This window comes from Rhamphochromis longiceps, linkage group LG10, assembly GCF_057381845.1.
Source record: "Rhamphochromis longiceps isolate RC_006_pf linkage group LG10, R_longiceps_female_GT1.1, whole genome shotgun sequence".
NCBI classification, from domain to species: domain Eukaryota; kingdom Metazoa; phylum Chordata; class Actinopteri; order Cichliformes; family Cichlidae; genus Rhamphochromis; species Rhamphochromis longiceps.
Genome location: NC_140566.1, coordinates 16,163,950 through 16,187,614, shown reverse-complemented (window position 1 = coordinate 16,187,614; position 23,665 = coordinate 16,163,950). Strand labels below are relative to the sequence as shown.

The 23,665-nt window shown below is 44.7% G+C and overlaps 1 protein-coding gene across 1 annotated transcript in view; it reads left to right on the top strand.

Moving 5' to 3' along the window:
• Positions 1-20,734, top strand: part of ppp3ca (protein phosphatase 3, catalytic subunit, alpha isozyme) — a 36,728-nt gene extending 15,994 nt beyond the window's left edge. The window contains exons 7-14 of the mRNA XM_085420506.1: positions 4,648-4,725; positions 4,856-4,950; positions 6,942-7,067; positions 7,187-7,264; positions 8,617-8,701; positions 10,822-10,919; positions 12,482-12,532; positions 20,317-20,734. Of these exons, the coding sequence (XP_085276632.1) occupies positions 4,648-4,725; positions 4,856-4,950; positions 6,942-7,067; positions 7,187-7,264; positions 8,617-8,701; positions 10,822-10,919; positions 12,482-12,532; positions 20,317-20,495 (790 nt within the window). The 3' untranslated portion in view covers positions 20,496-20,734. The remainder of the gene's footprint in view (positions 1-4,647; positions 4,726-4,855; positions 4,951-6,941; positions 7,068-7,186; positions 7,265-8,616; positions 8,702-10,821; positions 10,920-12,481; positions 12,533-20,316) is intronic.
• Positions 20,735-23,665: the final 2,931 nt, after the last annotated feature.

Genomic DNA, 23,665 nt, shown 5'->3' with positions numbered 1-23,665 from the left:
CTTGTTCAGTAATGTGATGTAGTAATGCTGCATATGATTTAAGGTTCTGCATTAAATCTGTTGTCTCATAAAGTATAGGCAAATACATCACATCGTGTGTTTGTTTACCTTGGCCTTTTATTCTTGTCAGTCTTATTATTATGATATCAAAGCACTAACTAAACATTTCTCATGCGCCAAGGTGCAATCAGAAAAGTGGTGAGTCAGCTAAGTGATTATGGATATGTTTATATGATTTCATAGCTTTTATAGTGGGGGGAAATGAGATTAATGACCACCAGCCTGGCAGATGGATTTTCTAAGGTGAAAGGGGAAAAAAAACTCTGTTTCACACTCACAACACGCCACTTCCATCGCTCTCTCGGTCTCTTTCGCTCATACTCACTTGTCAGATTCCTCGCGCTCTCTCACTCACAGGCTCACCGACACATTATTGTGTGTTTTCACAAAGGCAAGAAAAAGAATGTGAGCTGCAGGCAGGCATTGTGTGGGTATTCTTTTCCTTTGCAGTAATCAATAGATAGAGCGGACAAAAGAAAAGGAAAAAAAAGTACATCAGTGCATGATGAGTTCTTTATTTTTATCTTGTTACACGACATGGAAAGAAAACAAAAAAAGAAAAATGCTGTTTGCAGCTGTAACAGGCTTAATCTTCAGTATGTGTGATGCAAAACTGCAGAAATGCATTGTGGATGTGTTTTTTAATAGAATCTGTTATATAACATTTTTTGAGAACAGCGTTTTGCAGATCGGTAACGGTGCAGCAATAAGGGAAAGGGTTTCAACACATTCAAGCTAATCCTGTGGTTTGTATATTGGCCACTAAAGGAGGGTTGCCCGTGCGACCTACTTACATATGGTGGATGGCATAGTTTCGCCAGGTGCTTAGGGCACAGCAGTCTCCTTGTTGTTTCTTCCGGCACAAACCTTTGAGGGCTTAAATATTTTAAACACTTCTGAAAGTTTGATGGGTCCAAGGATGGCAGCGACTTTAGGGAAGTGCAGGAGGAGAGGATTGTTGCTGGGGAGGGTTATGTTGTAGAGATTCGGAGAAAGATGAAAGCGCTGAAGCGATTATGTTTACATTTTTTTAATAATTTCAATCAAGCTTTTCAAAGCAGCTACTTTTCTGACGATTGTCAGTGTAAAGTGAAGATATTTCTATTTTAGACAAAACTAACTAACTAGTTATATATCAAAGCATAGTGGAGAGATTAACTAACAGTATAAATATTACAAAGTACAACATAGACGTAGCCAACGTCACATTAAATGAAGTCCCATTTTAAGTCCCTGAGATGAGCGTTTTCGCTGTCTTTGTGTTCTGAAACTGGATGTGATGAGCGAGAGCTTGATCTTGCTGTTCATTGGCTAATGACTTGTTGATCACAAGTTGTTAGCCAATAAACACACCCGTTCTGACATTTAGAGTAAGGAGATTTTATATAATGGACTTCGTGTTTTATTCAACAGGCCCCAAAATGAGTGACTGACACCATAAAATCACCAGCAAAGTTTTTCATAAGTTAAGGTCGAAATCTGTTTAGACTTCTATTGAGGTTTCACACCATGACTTTATGTGCACATTGTTTGAGATTTGTTCACCAGATTAGATGGAGTACAACCACTGGTTGTTAGGGAAACATTCCCCAATTGGTTTGCAGTAGTTCCCGGAGGTTGTTGGCTCTCACTGGGTGAAATCAGTTGCAAAGAAGGCGGTGAACCAAAAACCTCCCAGTAGATTGCCATGGTTGCCTGCATGTTTGACTGCAAACACTTTATCTATCAGCCGAGCAGTAGTAAAACTTGAAAAAGTGCAAGGCGATCTGGAAGTGGAGAAGGATAACCTTCAAAGTAAAATTTGTGCTTCAGAGCTTGTGAACGTTTTAAAAAGCACAGCTTTTACTTTAACCTCCTAAGACCCGAACTCTTCCATGGCATGCATTTTTAATTTCTCTTTGATATTTGGGCTGATTGGGACCTGATGAATGTAAAAACAAAGAATTACCAGATTTTTTTTAACCTGATTTTTGTTTCTAAGAAAAATAAGAGCCACATATGAGGACATTCGTTTAAAATTTCGATAGATCAGTGGCAGTATAATGTCCTCGTAAGTGGATATCAGGCCCTTGTAGAGCAAAATTGAGTATTTTGGTCTAAATAACCCAAAATGTGATGTCCACATATGTGGACGCCAGGTCCTAGGAGGTTAAAGACAAATTGTTTCCTTTTAATGTTACACTGATTCAAGTTTTAATACAGCTCAGCTCATAGTTTAACTGCTATGTTTGTAGACATGCCTTATTCAATTGAGCCTACATTGTCGCCATGATTGTCATGTTCAAAATGGCCAACAAGTTAGTGGTCACATGTCTACAAAACCTCAATAGGTCAGGATGTCATTTTAAGCTACACCCCTCATCCCCTAGTAGTTGTTAAAAAGAACTGCATTTAGTGAACATTCGTGTATGAAAAGCTGAAATCACCAACATCTGGGGTCCATATATTGGAGCTGTTTTGTAATGTTAGGCCCTTCGGTATCTACAGCTGTTGTCTGTGATAGGTCAGTGGAAGAACATCAGGGTAAGAGAGAGTGTATGGCAATCAATTACACTGGAAACAGCCTAGTTTGCGATGTGTGCGAGGTGTGTAGCTGGAACTGAGGGACTAAAATATATCATTCTTGTAACTTCTTGAAAGCAGCAGCTGAAATAAAGAGATCACAAAGGACTTTAAAAAAAACTTTTTAGAGAAGTGACAGATTGAGGTGATGTTGCATTGAGGGCAGTAATTGCTGCATTTAAAAGGGCTAATTAAACTGTTCTCTAAAATCCTTTTTTCTTTTTTCTTTTTCTTTTAAATCTACAAGACTCAGTTTGAAGAGATAATGTGATTTTTGAACGACAACCTTTCAGGTGTTACAAATCTCAGGTGACAACTGCTAAATGTACCCTACTGTGGTTGGTAGCTGAAGGTGATCCACTTGTCATTATTTCTCCCTCCTGTGTTAGGGAGGCCTGATGCACTGCTCCATGATTCATGGCTATGAAACTCTGGCCTGAACTGTAACACTGGAAGTCATGTGTTAGCATTGTTAGTCTTCATGGGACATATTCTTGTCCATCTGGCTAGAAAACAAAATACATAAACAAATAAGGAATACCACTATGGCATACAGCCACATTTTAATTTGTTTTTTGGAAATGAACGTATCTTAAGCAGAACTAGAGAGGTTGTGTGACAGTAAAATCAAGGATTGGATCAAGTAGGTTCCATTTCAGATTATACTCATATACTCGTTTTTGTTGTTGTTGTTGTTTTTATAGCTGTAGCTGAAACACATCCACTAATAGGCTGAACATTATGAGCACTCCTGCCTAATATGCTGTCGGTCTTTTTTGTGCTCCGGCCTGCTTTCAAGACCTCTGAGGACACCTTATCCAGCACCAAAATGTTTGAAGCAGATGCTTTAAGTCCATTTATAGTTTTTCTCTCACCGACACTGCCTGGGAGACCCCACATTTGTTATAATTTCTGAGATGTTTGGAGTAATGGCAGAGTGAAAATATCAATTCTAGTCGACATGTCATGGTCCTGGGCCGTGTTGGCCCAGTATTCTTAGTTCTCTTGTATTTTTGTATTTAGTTCCCTGTTTAGGTTCTGTTTCCTGAGTTGCCCTGTTATGTTGTTCCCTGTGTGCTTTCCCTTTGTGACTCTCACCCCCTGTGTGCCCCTCTATGTATTCATGAGCCCTCGTCCCCTTTCGTGTTTTATTCCATGTTTTCCCCAGCCTGTTATGTCTGTGTTCTCCCCGTGCTCTCTCCTCCTGTCTGAACCTCTGTGTACTTCCTGTTTGACTCTGCCCGTCTCCCGTCAGTGTTATGTTCACCCCGCCCTGTCTCGTTATGGTTATCTGTGTCAGCTGTGTTCCCCGTGTGTTCCCACTTTCCTCGTTAACCCTCTGTGTATTTCTGTCTGCGTCTTCCTCTGTTCGGCGTCGCGTTCTCCCTCATGTTGTGTGTTATTCTCCCCGTGGTTCCTGGTACATCTCATGTTTAGTTTTTCCAGTTTAGTTCAGTACTGTTTTGTGTTTCACCTTTAAGCCAGCATTAAAACTGTGATCTTTAAGTTTATCCCCGTGTCTGTGAGTCTGCATCTTGGGTCCTTCTCCTGCCTGCCACACAACGAATCATGACACGACAGAAATACCTCAAACACTTCCAGTTCAATAAAGTGAGATGATTATAAGGAATTGAACTTTGATATACAGAACAGTGCACACAAAGATACGAAGGTGGAGCAGCCCTTTTTTGCGAAGCACTACATAGACAAACAAAGCAGCCACAGTCTTTAGCAGCACATTTCCTGTAAGGACGGAGCTGAGAGGCAGGAAGGTCTGACTGCCGCTATCTGGCTTTTATATATTTATTTTATCACACCAGGTAGATATCAGATGCTTTTTCACACACTTGCATCACCCGTGCAAAATTCTTAGAAATCTGAGAGTGAAACCAGATATGAAATTAGTAAGTCACACCTTAAATAAAATTATACCAAGTCACTCCCATTCTCTGTTGCTTGCACCACTCTGTTATTTTTACCTCGTGTTGTCACCTCTTAACACAGTTTTCATTGACTATCTTTCAGTTATCCAGCTGTATGTGAGTTCCTACAGAGCAATAACTTATTATCCATAATCCGAGCGCACGAAGCACAAGATGCTGGGTATGTAATCGCTACAAAAAGCACGGAAAGACACACCTATGCACACAAACAAAAATAAATGAACGTTTACCTATTTAAGAGCAATGCTCTGCTTTTCTTCTGTCTTCACCTCCACGTAATGGCCTTGAAGCTACCGGATGTACCGTAAAAGTCAGACGACTGGATTCCCATCCCTCATTACCATCTTCTCAGCGCCAAACTACCTGGATGTTTACAATAACAAAGGTCAGAATATCTCTTCATCTGTTTTGGCCCCATTTTTCATCATCATGTGCAGTTCTGTTGGTTTGTTGTTGTTGTTTTCCTGTGTGCGATATTGTGTTGCTTTCTTGCTGCTGTTTTTTATTTAGAATGACAAATATGGGTCCGAATTATATTACGCCATGTAGAATGAACACGTTCGTTTATTAAATGTTGCAACAGAAAATAGTAAAGTCTGCTGCTGGAAAGGAGAGAGATTCCTCCAGTGGAACACCTGCACCACTTTCATTTTAGCTGAATCTAGGTTGTAACTAACTGATGAAAAATAACAGATTTGTAGATCATCAGAAGCACATTTTGGCATTTTATAAACCTTAAAACGTGGCCCTACATCTGATTAAAAAGATTGCCAATAGGCTCCTCAGACTTACGTACTAAAATGTTTTTAACAATACAAACTGCAGTGCACGAGTTAGTGCAACTGCATGTAGCTGTGTGCAGGCATAAAAATGCATCAGGGAGGCCCCGTTTGTTTGTGTTCTCAGATCTGTGTCTTGGTTGCCATAGGCTATGTTAGATGGGGAACGTGGGAGGGACTGTCGGCATTGCTGACTATCTCCATGTGGCTTTATTCCTCCTGATATAACAGTGTCAGCAGTCCCCTGCCTCTGCTAGGCCATCTAGTGGCTGACTTTCTTTTATTTTTCTCCCCTCTCTTTAACATCACTGAGTATAAACATGTTATGGTTCCTCTGAGGACACGTCAGAATGAATCTCACACTGAATCTTAATAACTCTGGAGCAGGATTTTAACACAAAAAAAGTATGTAAATTTATCTTCAATAGGCTTATTTAAATCAAATAATACTCAAGATTAAAACTATTCTGTGACCGCTTGAGTCGTGGTGACACAGTTATGTCACAGTTATTATCATTAAATGATTTTAATCACAACTGTGATATGCCGTAGTTGCTATGCATCAACGGAGATGCAGAGAAATAAAGTTACTACCAGTGTTTACAGTGCTGTCAGGGCTGTGAGCAACACATGTAGCAGAGTGTATCACAGCTGAACAGACAGAGGCAGAGTGCCAAGCAGTGTCTTAACTCTAACTCGCTTGTATGTAGCGGGAAAGTTTACAAATGATTACCTCACTCACTAGAGTTTTAACATACCATATGTTAAATATTGGCTTTCTACTCGCTACATCATGCTTTCACTGGGCAGCAGTGGCACTATTGAATCTGAAATCTACATAAATTTGCTATTCTAATCTAGAAATCCTTATCCTCACATACAAGATTATAAATAATCAGGCCCTTTCATACCTTAAAGACCCCGTATCACTACACTATCCTAATAGAGCACTTTCCCCCTTTGCCTTCTGGCTTACTTGTGGTACTAGGATAGTTAAAAGTAGAATGAGAGGCAGAGCCTTTAACTTCTAGTCCCTTCTTCAGTGGAACCAGCTCCCAGTTTGGATTCGGGAGACAGATGCACTCTCTAATTTTCCGATTAGGCTTAAAACTTTCCTTTTAGATCAAGCTTACAGTTAGGGTGGATCAGGTGACCCTGAACCCTCCCTTAGTAATGCTGCTATAGGTTCAGACTGCTGCAGGACTTCCTATGATACACTAAGTATTGCATATCTACTCACCTCTTCTCACATTTATATACCACTGCAGCATGCCATTAAATCACTGCGTGCTCACAGAGGTTCATCTGATTATTGGGGTTTTCTCCCTACCTTGCACTCATTGAGCTCCTTGAGGCAACCATTTACGTGATCTGATGTCATATAAATACACTTGAATGGAATTTTATTAAATTATTCATTAGACCATTTAATGAACTCTATTCTCTTTTATATGAATACTTCATATCTGCTCTATGGATCTATGTAAAAGGAATTTTATGTTGCCTTCATCAGATCTATAACTACATATTAATGCCATAAAATGTTATGAGACTTTATGGAAAGTTTTCCTCTTCTGTGTCTCACCTGCCCCAACAGCTGCTGTACTTAAATATGAAAATAATGTGATGAACATCCGACAGTTCAACTGCTCACCCCATCCCTACTGGCTGCCCAACTTCATGGATGTCTTCACCTGGTCTCTGCCGTTTGTTGGAGAAAAAGGTATTTGTATTTGTCTGGGTTTGTTTGGGGGGGGGGGGGGGGGGGGGGGGGTCCAGTTTTCTCCACGGCTCATTGCTCAGTGACTTTACCTTTGTTGCACTCTCTATTTTTTATCCCAGTCACAGAAATGCTGGTGAACGTGCTGAGCATTTGCTCTGATGATGAACTCATGAATGATGAAGATGAGATTTTTGATGGTAAGATGTTTTGTAAATAAACATGCCATTTTTCATTTTTTAGTATTTATTATTGTTCATTTAAACTTTTCATACACTAAACTACAGATGTGTGAAATATTGAAGGAAAGGCTAACCTATTGTATCTCATTATGGTAACGTTAACATTGATTGATGAACACAGTAATCACGGGTTTGTGGACAAAAACAACCACACAGAGACGCTGGGGAGGAGGTAGTGTATGTCTGATTTCAAACATACTTGCTTGTAGCGGGTGAATGCTGAGCCAAAAGACTTCCTATAGCCAGGTAAACTTTGCGTTCTGTGTTTCAGCAGAATGTCATAGAGGTGCAGTGCACACCAAGTGTATTAACCAGGCTTTGACAATTAAGGTAAATTCTCAGCGTTACCCACAAGTCCAGAACACAGCGGCTTTTTCCTGCTTTTACTTTTCGTAGTCCCACCCTAGACACATCTGGCCAATAAGTGGACTGAATGTCCTCACGTGGTTTGTATTGAGGTAATGCAGGTCGCTTTTAGTTTTCTCTGTGTTAAAAGAAACCAAAGTGCAGGTTAAAGGCTACAAGTTTACAAACTCTTCAACTGATTTAGACCACAGTAAAACCACAGTAAACGAATTCCAGGTGTGAAAATGCCCTAACACGTCAATCTTAAATCTCCAGAAAAGGGTTGAAGATGTGGAGACTGTTAAGGCCATTGCAGTTTTACACTATTTTTAAACTTGTCAATACGATGAAGGTGATGACTCTGAGCAGCTGCGTATTGATTTACAGCAACCCTTCTCTAGAAGGCGACAAGTGGACCCAAACCATGCCAGCAAAATGCACCTTCACAGCATAATAAAACCTCTCGTTGTAGGGGTCGAGGATTGAGGCCTTTCTTTGATTTGTCACCCTTTTGTAAATCTCCCAGTGAAATGTGGACAGTGGCGGTCAATGCTGGCCTTTAGTGACATTTTATGATTTTATGCAGCCCACGACTCTAGCAAGGAATGAATTTACTGGACATTTCATTCCTTTACAGCTCATCATTATGCTGTTTAAATTCACAGCTAAAAAGCTATTAGCCAGCAAAAAAAAACAAAAAACATCACATGAACTCAAATGGTTTGAGCATATTTATATGAACGCTTGCTAAAAAATGTTTTGAAAACTTGAGAAAGCTTGCTGTAAAGTATGACAGTGACCTAGAACCTATTATAATATCACACATTATTATCAGGTGACAGATAATTAACAGAACATTCTTTGTGTCTAAAGGCTTCAAACTAGTTTTTCATGCACTGTGAAGCTTTATGACACCATCTCTTATTCAGAAAGCCTTTAATGACCGTATACATGTTCCTTTGCAGCCAACGCAGCTGCACAACGCAAGGAAGTGATCAAAAACAAGATCCGCGCTATCGGGAAGATGGCCAAAATGTTCTCTGTTCTCAGGTACATTATTTACACGTGTGTAGAGGTATGATTTCCTTTTTTTTTTTTTTTTTTTTTTTTTTTTTTTTTTTTTTTGGCCTGTCCCGTTTGGCTCTTTTGCCATCAGAATTGTTGTCTAAAGGCAAAGAAAGATGCCCAACGGATTTACTTTACCAAACTGACCATCCCAGCCTTGCCGTAATGGTCCATTTGATTCACCTTTTATTGTTTATTTTATTTTCACTTACTGAATACGGGACAGACTTGACTGGGGGAAAGAAGGGGAGAAAGAAAGAGGGAAAGAGAAACAGCTGAGAAGAGGGACGGGGGAGAAGGGCAAAAGACAAAAACCAACAGAACGGGCAGAGAAAAAAAAATGCATATATCGATCACCTGGATCACCTGCTGAGAAAGAAAAAAGAAAGCAAGCAGAAGAGAACAAGAGTAATAGAATAAACAACATCACAATGATATATGGGAATATGACAGTAAATACTAAATGTTAAACATTATTGTGCAGCACATAAGATCAACAGAACACAGTGTGCTTTGAGGTAGGAGCCAAAAAGGGTGTAGTTTGTGGGTGTAATCACCCGTGTGTACACCTGTGAGCATGGACGCGCTTGTTTTTTGTTTTTTTAAAAGGTTTCTTCATGTAATAATCTGCTAGAGGGTGTGGGGGGGGGCCACAGCCCCATCCTCCAGGGCGTGAAGCAGGTGTGGAGGAGATCAAAACTCCAGACATCCAGAGGCCCCCAGAACACAAGAGACCAAGGAAGACCAACAGAGGGGCAGCTGCGCCACTATCCCAGAAAGAGCTGAGGAGAGTCCCAGATGAGGGCTCACTCAGCAGCCGCGGAGCAGAAGCCAGGGGGAATTGCAGTGACGCGCCCGTGAGCTCCGCCGGCAGCCAGCTGCGCCTGAGTGACCGAGCCCCAGGCCGAGAGGCCGGGGGCACCCCACCTCCGAAGTGGCCCGAGCGAGCCCCAGGCTCCAGGCCCCGATAAGCGGCCGCCAAGGAGTGAGCCGGTGTGTACCTGGACGCCCATCCCCGGACACAAAGAACCACCAACGCACCGATGTCTGAGGGGGTCCGCCACTGGCAGGGGAAGTGGTGGTAGGGGGAGATAGGCCTCCAAACCTTGGAGGGCCTGAGATGTCCCCAGAGAGGTGGCGCCTGACACCCAACCTGACATATAGACACAGAAATACAGGCACACACAGATACAAACATCCATTCCCACCCTCATGCTCTCATATGCACTTACTCCACACTCAACCAACGTGGAGACAGACATAAAGAGACGTTGTACACACGATCACACTCCCCAAGCGTACTCTACAAACCGGGTCTAGGTGCCCCCGCCCCTGGAGGGGGGAACTGCACCCAGACCCAGGTGGTGTTTCCCTTTTCCCTGCGGTGGGGGGAGGCAGACCGCCCCGACTCCGCAGCAGCAGGAAGGCTCCACACTCCAGACCGCAGTCGGACGGCCAACTCCTCCTCCTAGTCCTAGCCCCCCTGCTCCAGCAGGTCGCAGAGAACGGGGGTGAGAGAAGACTCCGAACCTCCCTCCACCCGCTCATTGTAATGTTGATGCATGTATGTTCTAAGGTGCATTTAAAACCCAGGAGGGCTTGGAGCTACCTGCCAGAGAGCAGCAGGTAAGCGCATGGTCCCTCCTGCTAGCCCTCAATGTCTACGTGTATTTAAAATTGAGAGGTGGGCAACGATGCCAGGGGTGGGGTGTACACCCTGATGGTACTTTGGACTCCGTGTATCGTGCCCACCCCCAAGATCCTATATGTATGTGTAATGAGAGTGTGAGTAATGTGAATGTCTAAGTTGTGGGATAAAATTGAGGCAGAGGCAGCCAGAAGGGGACAGAGGGGGGGGGGGGGGGGGGGGGGTAGCCTCCTCTGCACCCTGGTGACATACCCCTACTCCAAGGCCCTGCATGTGTGGGTGGTTGTGGTGGAGCGGGAAGAGGGAAGAGGGAGGTATGATTTCCAAAAAAACTTTTTTTTTTTCCAATCTAGAGTGCACTCTGTATGTATATCTACTGTTATGAGAGTGGGGACATCCAGTAAAATCGTTTAGCTGCATTTTCTGATCTGTTTGCTGGCCTCTGTCTGTCCTGCAGAGAGGAGAGTGAAAATGTGTTGACACTTAAGGGCCTGACGCCCACTGGCATGCTGCCAAGCGGGGTTCTTTCTGGAGGCAGACAGACACTGCAGAGTGGTGAGTACGAGGCTGGGCCTAAGCCTGTTCGCCATCATTTTCTTCATGACCGACATCAGTCCCCTCCATGACTCTTATCTCTCAAACTGTCTCTCTTCTGCCTTTTTTTCTAATCTACCTTAAATTAAGTTAGCTTTGTTTTAGCCTCTTACTGACGTTCTTAACTGAAGAGCCTAAGTTAACGTAAAGGTCCAGTCTTCTAGTTTTTTTAATAGTTTCACATGATGACAGTCATACAAATATGCAAGACAACTGCATCAGTGCTCAGAACAAGTTGTCTTGAATTCAAAGTTCAGACCTAACATTTAAGCTGCTGTGCTTTTTTGAGACTTATTTATAGGTGGCAGAAAAACGAATTCACAGCAGCACACCACTTTTATTTTATTTATTTATTTATTTTGTTCGAAACTGATGTGATGCAAACAAAGTTTATAGACAGGGGTGCACATAAGTGGTCCGCAGGTGCACATGCGCTGTCAAAATCAAAGACGCGCACCAGATAAGAAGTTGCAACGTGCGTTTGCGTACATATAAAAGGCACTGTTTTTGTCCACTAGAGTGGGATTTTCACGGCATATTCTGCACCACATCTCTGTGCGTTCATCGTTTGTTTGAAGCCAGCTCACCTCCTGCAACCACTTTTCAGAGAATACGCGCTTCTTTTGCGGTCCGGACTCCTGACATTTCTTTGGAGGTGGAGGAACACCAAAGTAATTGCTTAAAGGAGCTTCTTCGACATCTTTAAAAGTTCTAAACAAATGTCTGTTCTCCTCCAGAAAATCTTATGTACGCAAACGCTGGTGCACCCCTGTTTATAGACATTACTTATTTCCAAAACAATGTCCCTCTTTGGGCTTTTATGCCCATGAAGGACTGCAATACAGTACTAGAAAAATATAGTGTCAGACAGATAAATAATTTAAATATATGAATACATAAATTCCAAAAATATAAATAATTATGAAATTATAGTATAATTAGTTTTATTGGGGGGGTTATATTGGTTGGGTCTGATTATTGGTGGTGAGGGGGTCATAACCCCCCTAACCCCCCTGGAAATTACGCCCCTGGTAGGAATACACTTTGGGGCCAGACTGTTTATACATTTAACAATTAATTTAAGAAAACAGAGATGAAACTCTCAAAACTAAGTATTATAATCTTTTAGAAATATTACAATGATGCCACCTAACAGGCTTTTTATCCATTATTTTGAAACAAAGGAATTGAATATAGTGCTAAGCAACTACAAGTTATTTCTGTCATCTTATCTAATATATGTATATATATATTTTTTTGTTTTTCTCAGCCTACTACTTCTGCCATCTAATTGTCCCTCACAGTTTCTTTCTTCATGCCTCTGTCTTAATAATTTTTCATACAGTTTTTCTAACCCCAGATTGACAGTATTTCTCTCAGTACTAATGCATGGCGCTCCTCTGAGTTTGGCTGCATTGCCAATATCTCATCCGGCCTAACACGAGCTGCCTTTTTCGCTGGGGCTGCATTTTACATTTGCATGGCTTAATCAGGAGTAACCCGATCCCCTCCTCCCCCCTCAGCCACCATTGAAGCCATTGAAGCCATCGAGACGCATGATGAGGATGGAGAAGGTAAACCCCCACCCATCTCCCACCCCTCTCAGTATATCATCAGGTTCTCCTGGAGTAGGGGCCACCTGCCACTAACATTTTCATGTGCACAACAGCCCACAAAATAATTCCTCCACTCTTATAACTCTTTAATCTGGTATGGCTGGCACTTTACTTTGCAGAGATTAGATTAAACAGAAAAACCAACTAGATGATTGGATTTAAACTTTTAGAAGAGATGGAACTTTATAAAGGACCGTGAGCTGGATTTTAACACAGTTGTGTGTAATGTAGACTCTTTTATCGCAGGGAAATACTGGCAGTGTTTGCTGGGTGGGGGGCTGGTGTGGTATCATGTTCATGTAACTCTTGAGTCAGTGCACTAAGGTTGGAAGGAACTGTTTCACACCTAATGCAGTATTCCTGTTCCTTGTGGACAGATGAAAAGACGTTGATAAGCATCCACAGTGACTGCAGCATACATTTGCATTTAGTAATTAGAAAGTGGGCAAGAAAGGGAAAAACACTACTTAAAAGAGAGGAATTACTTTTTAAGGGATATATATTCATAATAAATGAAAACACTGCAAAGTCAAGTGCTGCTAAGAGATGCATGACTAAAGCCCATTATTTTGGGTTTGGCTTGTAAATGGCCTTCATCTGGTACTAAAAAGTGTTGCATGCAGAAAAACAAGAAACGGCCCAGCACATCAACATGAAATATGCACCCCTGTGTCTGAGTTCCTGAGGTAATCTTAACTCATGAACGAAGAGTGAGAGATTTACAGCTTTGTTTATCCGACACATTATTTGTGCACTTTAAACAAAACTAAAGTAGCAGGATGACTGACAAGGGACATTGTAGCAAGTGGTGTTCGTTTTTGTCACGGGAGTGGAACGGACTCAGGCGCAGACTGAGGTAGCACAGTTCAACGACACTTTATTAATCACACTGGTGCACTATATACACGTGAAGGGGGGGGGAAACACCAGGGTCCCGGGGATCACTTGGCTGGGGAGACACACTTCTTCGCACTCGCTCTGCTCCTCGTCCAAACAGTCTCCACACAAGCAGCTCAGCTCACTCTCCTACTCACGGGGTCCAGGGGTCACAAAAGGGCTGATCCAGGTAAACCTGTTTACACAGACGAGGGTAAGTCGAAGGCAAACACGGGAACAGTAGAATCGCAAGGAAGCCAGGCAATACTAACGAGAGTTACTCAATATTCCAGCGACGAACAGCTCAGAGCCCCAGCCTTAAGAGCCAGAGAACTGCAATCCGCTCGAGATCAGCTGCAGGTGCGTGGGCCAAGGGCAGGAGCCCAATCAGAGCTCCGCCCAGGCAGACAGGTAGGAGAGACAGAGTGAGAGAAAAACAACAAACACTTGTGGCCACACTGGGCTGGCCGGGGAGGCACAGGGACCATGACAGTACCCCCCCCTCAACGGGAGCCCCCCGGCGACCCACCAGGCTTACCCGGGTGCAGGCGGTGGAAGTCACGGAGCAGGTCCCTACCCACGATAGCCGACCGCGGCACCCAGGAACGTTCCTCTGGCCCGTAGCCCTCCCAGTCAACCAGGTACTGAAAACCCCGACCCCGGCGGCGGGAGTCCAAGATGCGCGAGACGGCGTAAACCAGCTGGCCACCCACGAGCCGGGGCGGCGGCGGGGGCCTGGAAGGAGGGCACAACGGGCTGGAGACCACCGGCTTGACCTGAGAGACATGGAACACATCATGAATACGCATGTTGCGTGGCAGCGCCAAGCGGACGGATGCAGGGTTGATCACAGCACAGACATCAAACGGGCCGATGAAGTTGGGGGAGAGCTTCCTGGATTCGGCACGTAAGGGCACGAAGCGAGTGGAGAGCCATACCTTCTGCCCCACCACATACTCAGGGGCAGCCGTCCGGTGGCGATCCGCGAGTGCCTTATTCCGTTCCTTCGTCCGGAGTAAAGCCGCCCGAGTGGCCCGCCAGGCCCTGCGACACCTGCGGAGGTGATGTTGGACAGACGGAATAGTATGCTCACCTTCAACCATGGGAGACAGAGGCGGTTGGTATCCCAGAGACGCCTCAAAGGGTGACACACCGGTAGCAGAGGACGTGTGACTGTTGTGAGCATACTCTATCCACGGCAGGTGTTCACTCCAGATGGCCTGGTTATGGGAGGCGACACAGCGGAGGGCGGCCTCCAACTCCTGGTTGATGCGCTCCGTTTGGCCGTTGCTTTGCGGGTGGAAGCCAGAGGAGAGGCTCACCTTGGCACCTATGGCAGAGCAGAACTCCCTCCACACCCGCGACGTGAACTGAGGGCCCCGGTCCGAGACAATGTCCTCAGGGATGCCATGGAGCCGAAAAACGTGCGTGGTGAGGAGTCGGGCAGTGTCCAAGGCTGTGGGGAGCTTAGGAAGCGCAACGAAATGGGCAGCTTTGGAGAAACGGTCAACGACGGTCAATATTGTAGTGTTACCTGCAGATGGTGGCAGACCAGTGACGAAATCCAGAGAGATGTGGGACCAGGGTCAGCTGGGTGTGGAGAGTGGCTGCAGACATCCAGACGGATGTTGATTGGAGTGCTTATTTCGAGCACAAGTGGTGCAGGCGGTGACGTACTCCCGTGAGTCTTTAATGAGGGCGGGCCACCAGAAATACCTGCGCAGGAATGCAGTGGTGCGGTTAACTCCTGGATGGCAGGAAAAACGGGCCGTGTGAGCCCACTGGAGCACCCGGGACCGGACAGCCGCCGGAACAAAGAGTCGATCAGGGGGGCCCGTGCCAGGATCAGGGTCGGTTTCTTGTGCCTCCCGGATGAGCTCTTCGATCTCCCACGTAACTGCTCCAATAACGCAGGAAGTGGGCAGAACAGATCCAGGGTCGGACTCCTCCCCGACTGCGGCGTATTGCCGGGAAAGAGCGTCTGGCTTAACATTACGGGAGCCTGGCCTGTACGTGATGGTGAAATGAAACCGGGTGAAAAACAAAGCCCACCTGGCCTGCCGTGAGTTGAGCCGTTTCGCCGAGCGGATGTATTTGAGATTTTTATGATCGGTCCAGACAATGAACGGCTGTGCAGCTCCCTCCAGCCAGTGCCTCCACTGCTCCAGAGCCAGCTTTACGGCCAGAAGTTCGCGGTCTCCGATGTCATAATTCCTCTCAGCTGGGGAAAGACGACGAGAGAAAAAAGCACAGGGGTGGAGCTTACCCTCGAACCGTTGGGAGAGCACGGCCCCTACTCCAGACTCCGATGCATCCACCTCCACAACGAACTGCAGGGTGAGGTCAGGCTGGCGAAGGATCGGGGCGGTGGCGAACCGTTCCTTGAGGCGAGAGAAGGCTTCCTGAGCCAGCAGGTCCCAGTGGAATGGCACCTTGGGTGATGTTAACCTAGAGAGAGGCAGAGCAATTTTACTAAAATCCCTGATGAAACGCCTGTAGAAGTTAGCAAACCCCAGAAAGCGCTGAAGCTGCCGGCGATCGGGTGGTCTGGGCCAGTCCAACACTGCCTGAACTTTTGCCGGGTCAGGTTTCAAGTCCCCTCTGGTGATGATGTAGCCCAGAAACGCCACTGAATCCATGTGGAAGTCACATTTCTCTCCTTTAACAAAGAGCCTGTTCTCCAGCAGGCGCTGCAGGATCTGCCTTACGTGGACCTCATGTTCCGCTTTAGATTTGGAGAAGATGAGAATGTCATCTAAGTAGACAAAAGCACATCGGTTAATAAAGTCTCTGAGAACATCGTTAACAAGAGCCTGGAACACGGCTGGGGCGTTGGTCAGGCCGAAAGGCATCACAAGGTACTCGAAATGGCCTAGGTGAGTATTGAAGGCCGTTTTCCACTCATCCCCTTCACGGATTCTCACCAGATGGTAGGCGTTGCGCAGGTCCAACTTACTGAAGATCGTGGCACCCTGAAGTAACTCAAAAGCAGAAGAAAGAAGGGGCAGAGGATACTTGTTACGAACAGTGATTTTGTTAAGCCCGCGATAGTCGATACAGGGGCGAAGGGTCTTGTCTTTCTTAGCAACAAAGAAAAACCCCGCTCCCACCGGGGAGGATGACGGCCGAATGATGCCCGCAGCGAGAGAGTCAGCAATGTAATTCTCCATAGACTCCCTCTCTGGCTGAGAAATGCTGTACAAACGACCAGAGGGAAGCGGAGCCCCAGGCAGGAGATCAATCGCACAGTCATACGGTCTATGAGGGGGGAGTGAACGCGCCCCATCTTTACTAAACACTTCAGCCAAATCATGATAAACACGCGGGACCGAGGTCAATTCCGGAGGCTCGACCGGCTGGTCAGGCCCTGGAGATGTGGTAGGAGCGGGTGCAGCTTGGAGACAGTTCATGTAGCATTCGATGCTCCACCCGGTTACTCTCTCTTTCTTCCAATCGATGTGCGGATTGTGTTGGAGCAGCCATGGATAACCCAATACAAGGGGGGTGCGCGGTGCTTGAAACACGAAAAGCTCGATGCGCTCTGAGTGGTTACCCGAGAGAGTAAGAGACAGGGGTTCCGTGATTTGGGTTATGTCCGACAAGCGTTGCCCAGACAGGGCTGTGACAGCAAGCGGATCGGGTAGGGCGTGTAGTGTGATGTTTAGCTTTTTTGCCAGAGCTGCGTCAATGAAACTCTGATCAGCACCTGAATCCACTAGAGCTTGAAGAGAGTGGGTAACATTCTTAATGGTGAGTTTTGCAGGCAACATAAGCCGGGGGAGAGAACTTTTAGTAGTTATATCGCCCACCAGTATTCTCTCAACTACTGGCGAGCGCGCCCTTTTGCCCGTGCGCGGCATGAAGAGGCAAAATGGCCCTGACGGCCGCAATATAGACACTCACCGGCAGCCATACGCCATTGACGTTCTGCGGGTGAGAGCTGCGAACGTCCAAGTTGCATGGGCTGCTCCTCCTCCTCAACCTCGCCGTGCTCGAGTGCCGCTCCAGGCCCCGGTGAGGCGTCCCGCGGTGGCCGAGGCTGAGCGAAGCGACGTTGCGTGCTTCGCCGTGCACGCAGGCGATCGTCTATTCGGATGCATAGGGACATGATCGCACCTAAAGAGGAGGGTAACTCACGCACCATTAGTTCATCTTTAATCTCCTCACTCACATTGTTTAGCAGTGCCGTCTTTAATGCTTCCTGCCCCCACCCCGCTTGCGTCGCTAGTGTCCAAAAGTCAACTGAAAAATCTGCCATGCTCCGCTTACCTTGCTTCAGGTTCATGAGGCGGAGCCCAGCCGCCGCAGCAGTGGAGCCTTTATCAAAAACACTCCGGAACAGAGACAAAAAATCATCATAAGTAATTTCGGGACTAGCGCTCAGCACGGCTTGTGCCCAGGTCAGCGCACGATCTCGTAGCAACTGAACAAAATATGAGATCTTACTCCCGTCATTAGAGAAGGCATGAGGCCGCTGGCGAAACTGGAGAGCGCACTGCATAAGGAAACCCGCACACTTCCCTACATCCCCTGAAAACAGCTCAGGTGTGGGGAGATGAAACTCACACACAGCCGGGACCGGAACCGGTGAGGCAGCACTTACTGCGGAGCTTGATGACGCCTGGGCGGGTTCGCTGGTAGGCGAGGGTTCCGGCAATGGAGTGCGCTGAGCAGCTGCTAGTGTTAAGGCAGCGACATTCTCGCTGAGGTGAACAAGCATTCGCTCGTGGCGTTGTAAGATCGCTTCCAGTGTGACCGGGGCGGAGGGAGACGGGGAGGAAGCTGAATCTGCTGAGTCCATGGTGGCTGGAATATTCTGTCACGGGAGTGGAACGGACTCAGGCGCAGACTGAGGTAGCACAGTTCAACGACACTTTATTAATCACACTGGTGCACTATATACACGTGAAGGGGGGGGAAACACCAGGGTCCCGGGGATCACTTGGCTGGGGAGACACACTTCTTCGCACTCGCTCTGCTCCTCGTCCAAACAGTCTCCACACAAGCAGCTCAGCTCACTCTCCTACTCACGGGGTCCAGGGGTCACAAAAGGGCTGATCCAGGTAAACCTGTTTACACAGACGAGGGTAAGTCGAAGGCAAACACGGGAACAGTAGAATCGCAAGGAAGCCAGGCAATACTAACGAGAGTTACTCAATATTCCAGCGACGAACAGCTCAGAGCCCCAGCCTTAAGAGCCAGAGAACTGCAATCCGCTCGAGATCAGCTGCAGGTGCGTGGGCCAAGGGCAGGAGCCCAATCAGAGCTCCGCCCAGGCAGACAGGTAGGAGAGACAGAGTGAGAGAAAAACAACAAACACTTGTGGCCACACTGGGCTGGCCGGGGAGGCACAGGGACCATGACAGTTTTATTGAGAAAAAAGGGCAAGATTACAAACCATTGACTGAAGTCACTTTCTCTACCATGCAGTTTATGACTGGATTATTTAAAAAAGAGGTATATCACAGCTTGAAGTAACAAACATGCAGACTTGTAGACTTTGTAGACCTTTTTTTAAATCCTCTAGGTCTGTAGGCCTCGCAACTGGGTGGAAACTGCCTGACAACTACCAGTGAGTGTTTGCTGGTGTTTGCCTAAGGACCAGTAGCTGACTCAACGGTAACCACTGGTTGCTAGTGAAAAATGTCTATTCCCTGAATGGCTGACAAGTAGTTGCAGGAAGCTACTTGCTGTCGCTAGGTGACATTGGTTGCCAAGGTGTATACAGTGCTGCATAGAAAACCTTCTTTGTATTATACTGATTTTGCTGCGAGCTGACTGCTGCAGTTACATGTACTTTGCATGGAAGATGTTAAATTGTCTGCAAAGACTCACTTACTGCTGTAATGCAAACAGGAAACGTAGGCCGTTTGCTTACGAAAATTTACCTTTGGAAACATGTTGGGTTCAGCAGCAAAACACACTTTTAAGGCAAACACTTTCTGGTTTGCATTAAACTTTTTCTTTTCACTACTGCTTGGTGGTTAGTTAGCAAGTGTTTGCATGCAAGTGGCCACCTTCCATACAAACTACACACAACCCTGGCAATCTGATAGCAACCAAAGCAATTGCGCGATGGTTTTTCGTGCAGAGACCATCTTTGTGACTGATTTCATCTAGTGGCACCCACTCACCAGTCATGATTTTCCCTAGTAACCAGAGGTTGTCAGGGGGTTGCTGACCAGTCTCTAGGCCTGTGTGACTGAGGTCTAAGGAACATCAGTTGAGGGAAGGGCAGTTTAACTACAAGAAAGCAGCTGTCATGAGGAATGCTTGCCATGTCACTATTGTTAGTTGCAGAGATGAGTGATTAGTTTATATCAACAGCATGTGACCATGCGCACTTTAATAAAAAAGAGTATACTAATCCATTAATTAGGGGCGATTGTGGCTCAAGAGTTGGCAGTTCGTCTTGTAATCGGAAGGTTGCCGGTTCGAGCCCCGGCTCGGACAGTCTCGGTCGTTGTGTCCTTGGGCAAGACACTCCACCCGTTGCCTACTGGTGGTGGTCAGAGGGCCCGGTGGCACCAGTGTCCGGCAGCCTCGCCTCTGTCAGTGCGCCCCAGGGCAGCTGTGGCTACAATATAGCTTAGCATCACCAGTGTGCGAATGACTGAATGTAGTATAAAGCACTTTGGGGTCCATAGGGACTAAGTAAAACACTATACAAATACAAGCCATTTAATGAAATAAGCTCACTGATTCCTAATACGACTCACATTCTGAATTTACACATCTTCATTAGTTATAATCCCTGGGAAATCACAGCAGCAGTTCATGTCTTGGGAGGGTATGTATCATATTAAGAACACTCTGGAACTGCGGAGTTACGTGAAGATCCTGATCCCTTTATTTGTGTTTTTCAGCTATCCGTGGGTTCTCCCCCCAGCACAAGATCACCAGCTTTGAGGAGGCTAAGGGCTTGGACCGCATCAATGAGCGTATGCCTCCTCGCAAAGATGGGGTGAACCATGTGGGTCACTCCATTGGAAAGATGAATATGTCAGAGGCAAACGGCACAGAAGACAACAGCAACATCCAGTGATGTGCTGTCTGAGCCTCAGAACTGCCGGTGGCTGCGCAGCAAGAACTTTGCTAAATCCTGAATTCAGGCCTCTGAACATAAAATAAAACAGGCCCTCAGATAGAAAATGAAATCTGCAGCAAATCTAAAATGGCAAAAAGGTCATTTCTTTCATGACACTATGTCATTGCACGGTTGGGGGAGGGGGGAGTTGGGTTCACGGCAAAGGGCAGGCATAAGGAGAGATGAGCAGGCTTCAGCTCGACTGAAAAAAAAAGTCAAGTGATTGAAAGTTGTGTCTGCCTGTTGTTCCCTTTCTCAATTCAATTACAGACTGAATTGTTGGGGGTTGTTTTGTTTTAAGCGCTGACACGTGTCTGCTCCTTCATCACAGGGCCTGACAGCAGACATAATTGCAGTATCCATGCCTCACAAATCATTTTAACTGTTTTATAAGGTGTTTATTATGAGTCACTCACAAATTCACTTGATGAGGAAAACGATCTTGTTTACCTACATGTTTTGCTAGTATTAGATCACACCACTTCATCAGAAAGAAAGAAAGAATAAAAAAGCAAAATGCGTACCTCTTCAAACCTGCAGTGCAATCTTACTGTTGAACTTTAATTTATTGATTTACCTTGTGGTAAGAAGCTGTTGTCCTGCATGGGAAAGAGGACAGGGTGCTTTGGCCCGGCCACCAAAGATCAAACTCCACTTTGCGTATGTCTCCGTAATCTCCAGCACTGCTCCTTTCCTCACCTTCCTCGCTGTCAGCCGTCTCCTAGCAAGACATAACTTGGAGGGGATGTGGGAAGAAAAGGGGGGGGGGGATGAAAGGAGCATTGTGAAATTTTTATTCCACCTCTTACTGTAGATATCCCAGTATCAAAAATTACATACAGTCCGAAAATGTCACACTACCCCAGAAGTTCAGAAAGTGCAACATTTGTAGGTGAATCTCAGAGGGTTTTATTTTATGTGCTTGTATCAGAGTTATTTACTTTCTCTTCACTGTCTGTTTACACATTTCACATGAGAAAAGGGCAAAAAATTATACAGTTACTTTTTGGGACATTTTACACCTGAGCATTCTCTGCTGAAGGATGCTTAGTGTCACGGGTATTTCATCTCTTCTCCATCGCTATGACTGCCAACATTGTGGAATTAACACTAATTTCTGGACCTCAGAAGAAAAGTTTTTAAATTGTGGGACATACCCTGCTATCAGACGCCACCCAACATTTCTCACCTGCTTATTGCTAAAGATAAAATAGTTGGTGCAGTCAAATATGAAACCAGCGCCCTTTGAGTTTGCAAATTCAGTGAGATTTCATGCCACACACTGAACTGTATACGATGAAGAAATTCTGCAAATGTGTTGTTGAAAGCTTCTCTAAAAGCCACACCATTGTGTCACTTAAAGCAAACAGGCTTGGAGCTAAACTGAAACATATTGACATGATTTGCTTTGATGATGAATCCTGACCAGAATTTAGTTAATGGATATCAAATTGTTGGACATTAAATACATGAATCTGTTAATCTGTTTTTTCTAATTTAAGTAGAGTAGGGAAGCAGGCTGAGAAAATCTTTAATGGGATCTCAATGAAATGGATTCCCATGGCCAACAATAAGTAAGTAAGTAACTAAGTTTAAGCAGAAACACTTCGAAATCTGGGAGAGTCACACCCAACACCTACTATATTCATTTCTACAAATTCCTATCGTACATCAATATTTTTTCTACTTTATATTCCATCTTTCTATTTAATGATAAAGGTATGTGAATTAAGGATGAACAAAAAGTGATTTTTACACACAGCATCTATGGTATGGAACGCATCAATGCATGCAGTTAAGTTCCTAATTGTTATGTGAGATTATAATTGTGATCGTTGTGTTTCAAATAGTAAACTTAAATTGATTTATTTTGAAATTCTATTGTTAGTTTTATTTGTCTTTTTTATACATTTTATAAATAGGCTTCCTTTAGTTGATTTGGTCCATATATATATTTTTTTTCATTCTGTTATTAATTACCACTGCTTTTAATTTTATATTAGTTTTATTGTATGCAGAGATGCCCTTCTAAGGTGTTACGCATTGTGTTTTAAATTTTTTCTGTTGTACTGATGTACAGAACATGTTCAGTAGTGTGAATGAATATAATCTCAGTGAAAAGCAACTTTCAGGCTGCCAAAGCATGATAGCATGGTTTTCAGATGTAAATGAACTGGACACAAAGAAAATCATGTGTCACACTTACATTTAACAGGAAACATTGTACTCTGGTTATATTTACTGCAGATATTATTATTGTTACAATTTAGCTTATGGTTACTTTCCTTCCTCTGTTTCTGGGTCTTGTATGGTCTACATGCATATTTCAACAAACAAATATAATGGATTTTATCTTGCAGCATTTTTTTATTATTATTATCTATCAAAATATGTTTGGGCATTTGACCTCCTAAATAATACACACATTGTAAGCATGCCCTATGGGACAAATCACATTTTTTTACTCTTGAATAAAATATGCATGAACAAAATGTGTGATGTCATTTTTTTTACGTCTCAACCGTGGAAGTACATTTTAACCTGAGAAGAGTGGAAAAATGTTGCGTAGTCGGATGAATCTCAATTTCTGCTGTAAAATGCAGATGGTAGCGTCAGGATTTGGCATGACCATGAAAACAAGGCTCAATCCTGCTGGTGATGCAGTGTTGTGGGGGATATTCTTTCCACACACTGGGCCCCTAAATATCAACTGAGCATCATTTATACACTAGCCTACCTGAGAATTGTTACTGACCATGTCCATAGCTCGATAACCATAATGTATTCACATCATAGATGTGCAGCCGACAAATCAGCAGGAACTGTGTGATCGTGTCATGTCAACATGGACCAAAATGAGGAATGTGTCAAGCACCTTGTTGAAATCTGTACAACATAAAATTAAAGCAGTTATGAAAGCAAGAAGAGGTCCAATCCTAAAGGCATACTTTATCACCATAACAGTAATTTACTGTTAAGATTTTCTGTAAAAACTTTAATTTTCCAGTTTAAGACTGTTATTTCACAGTGTACCCACTGTTATCTACATGTTTCTACTGAAAAAATATTACATTACTCTAGTGTAGAATAATCTAAACTATAGAAACTATATAATACTATATCAAATA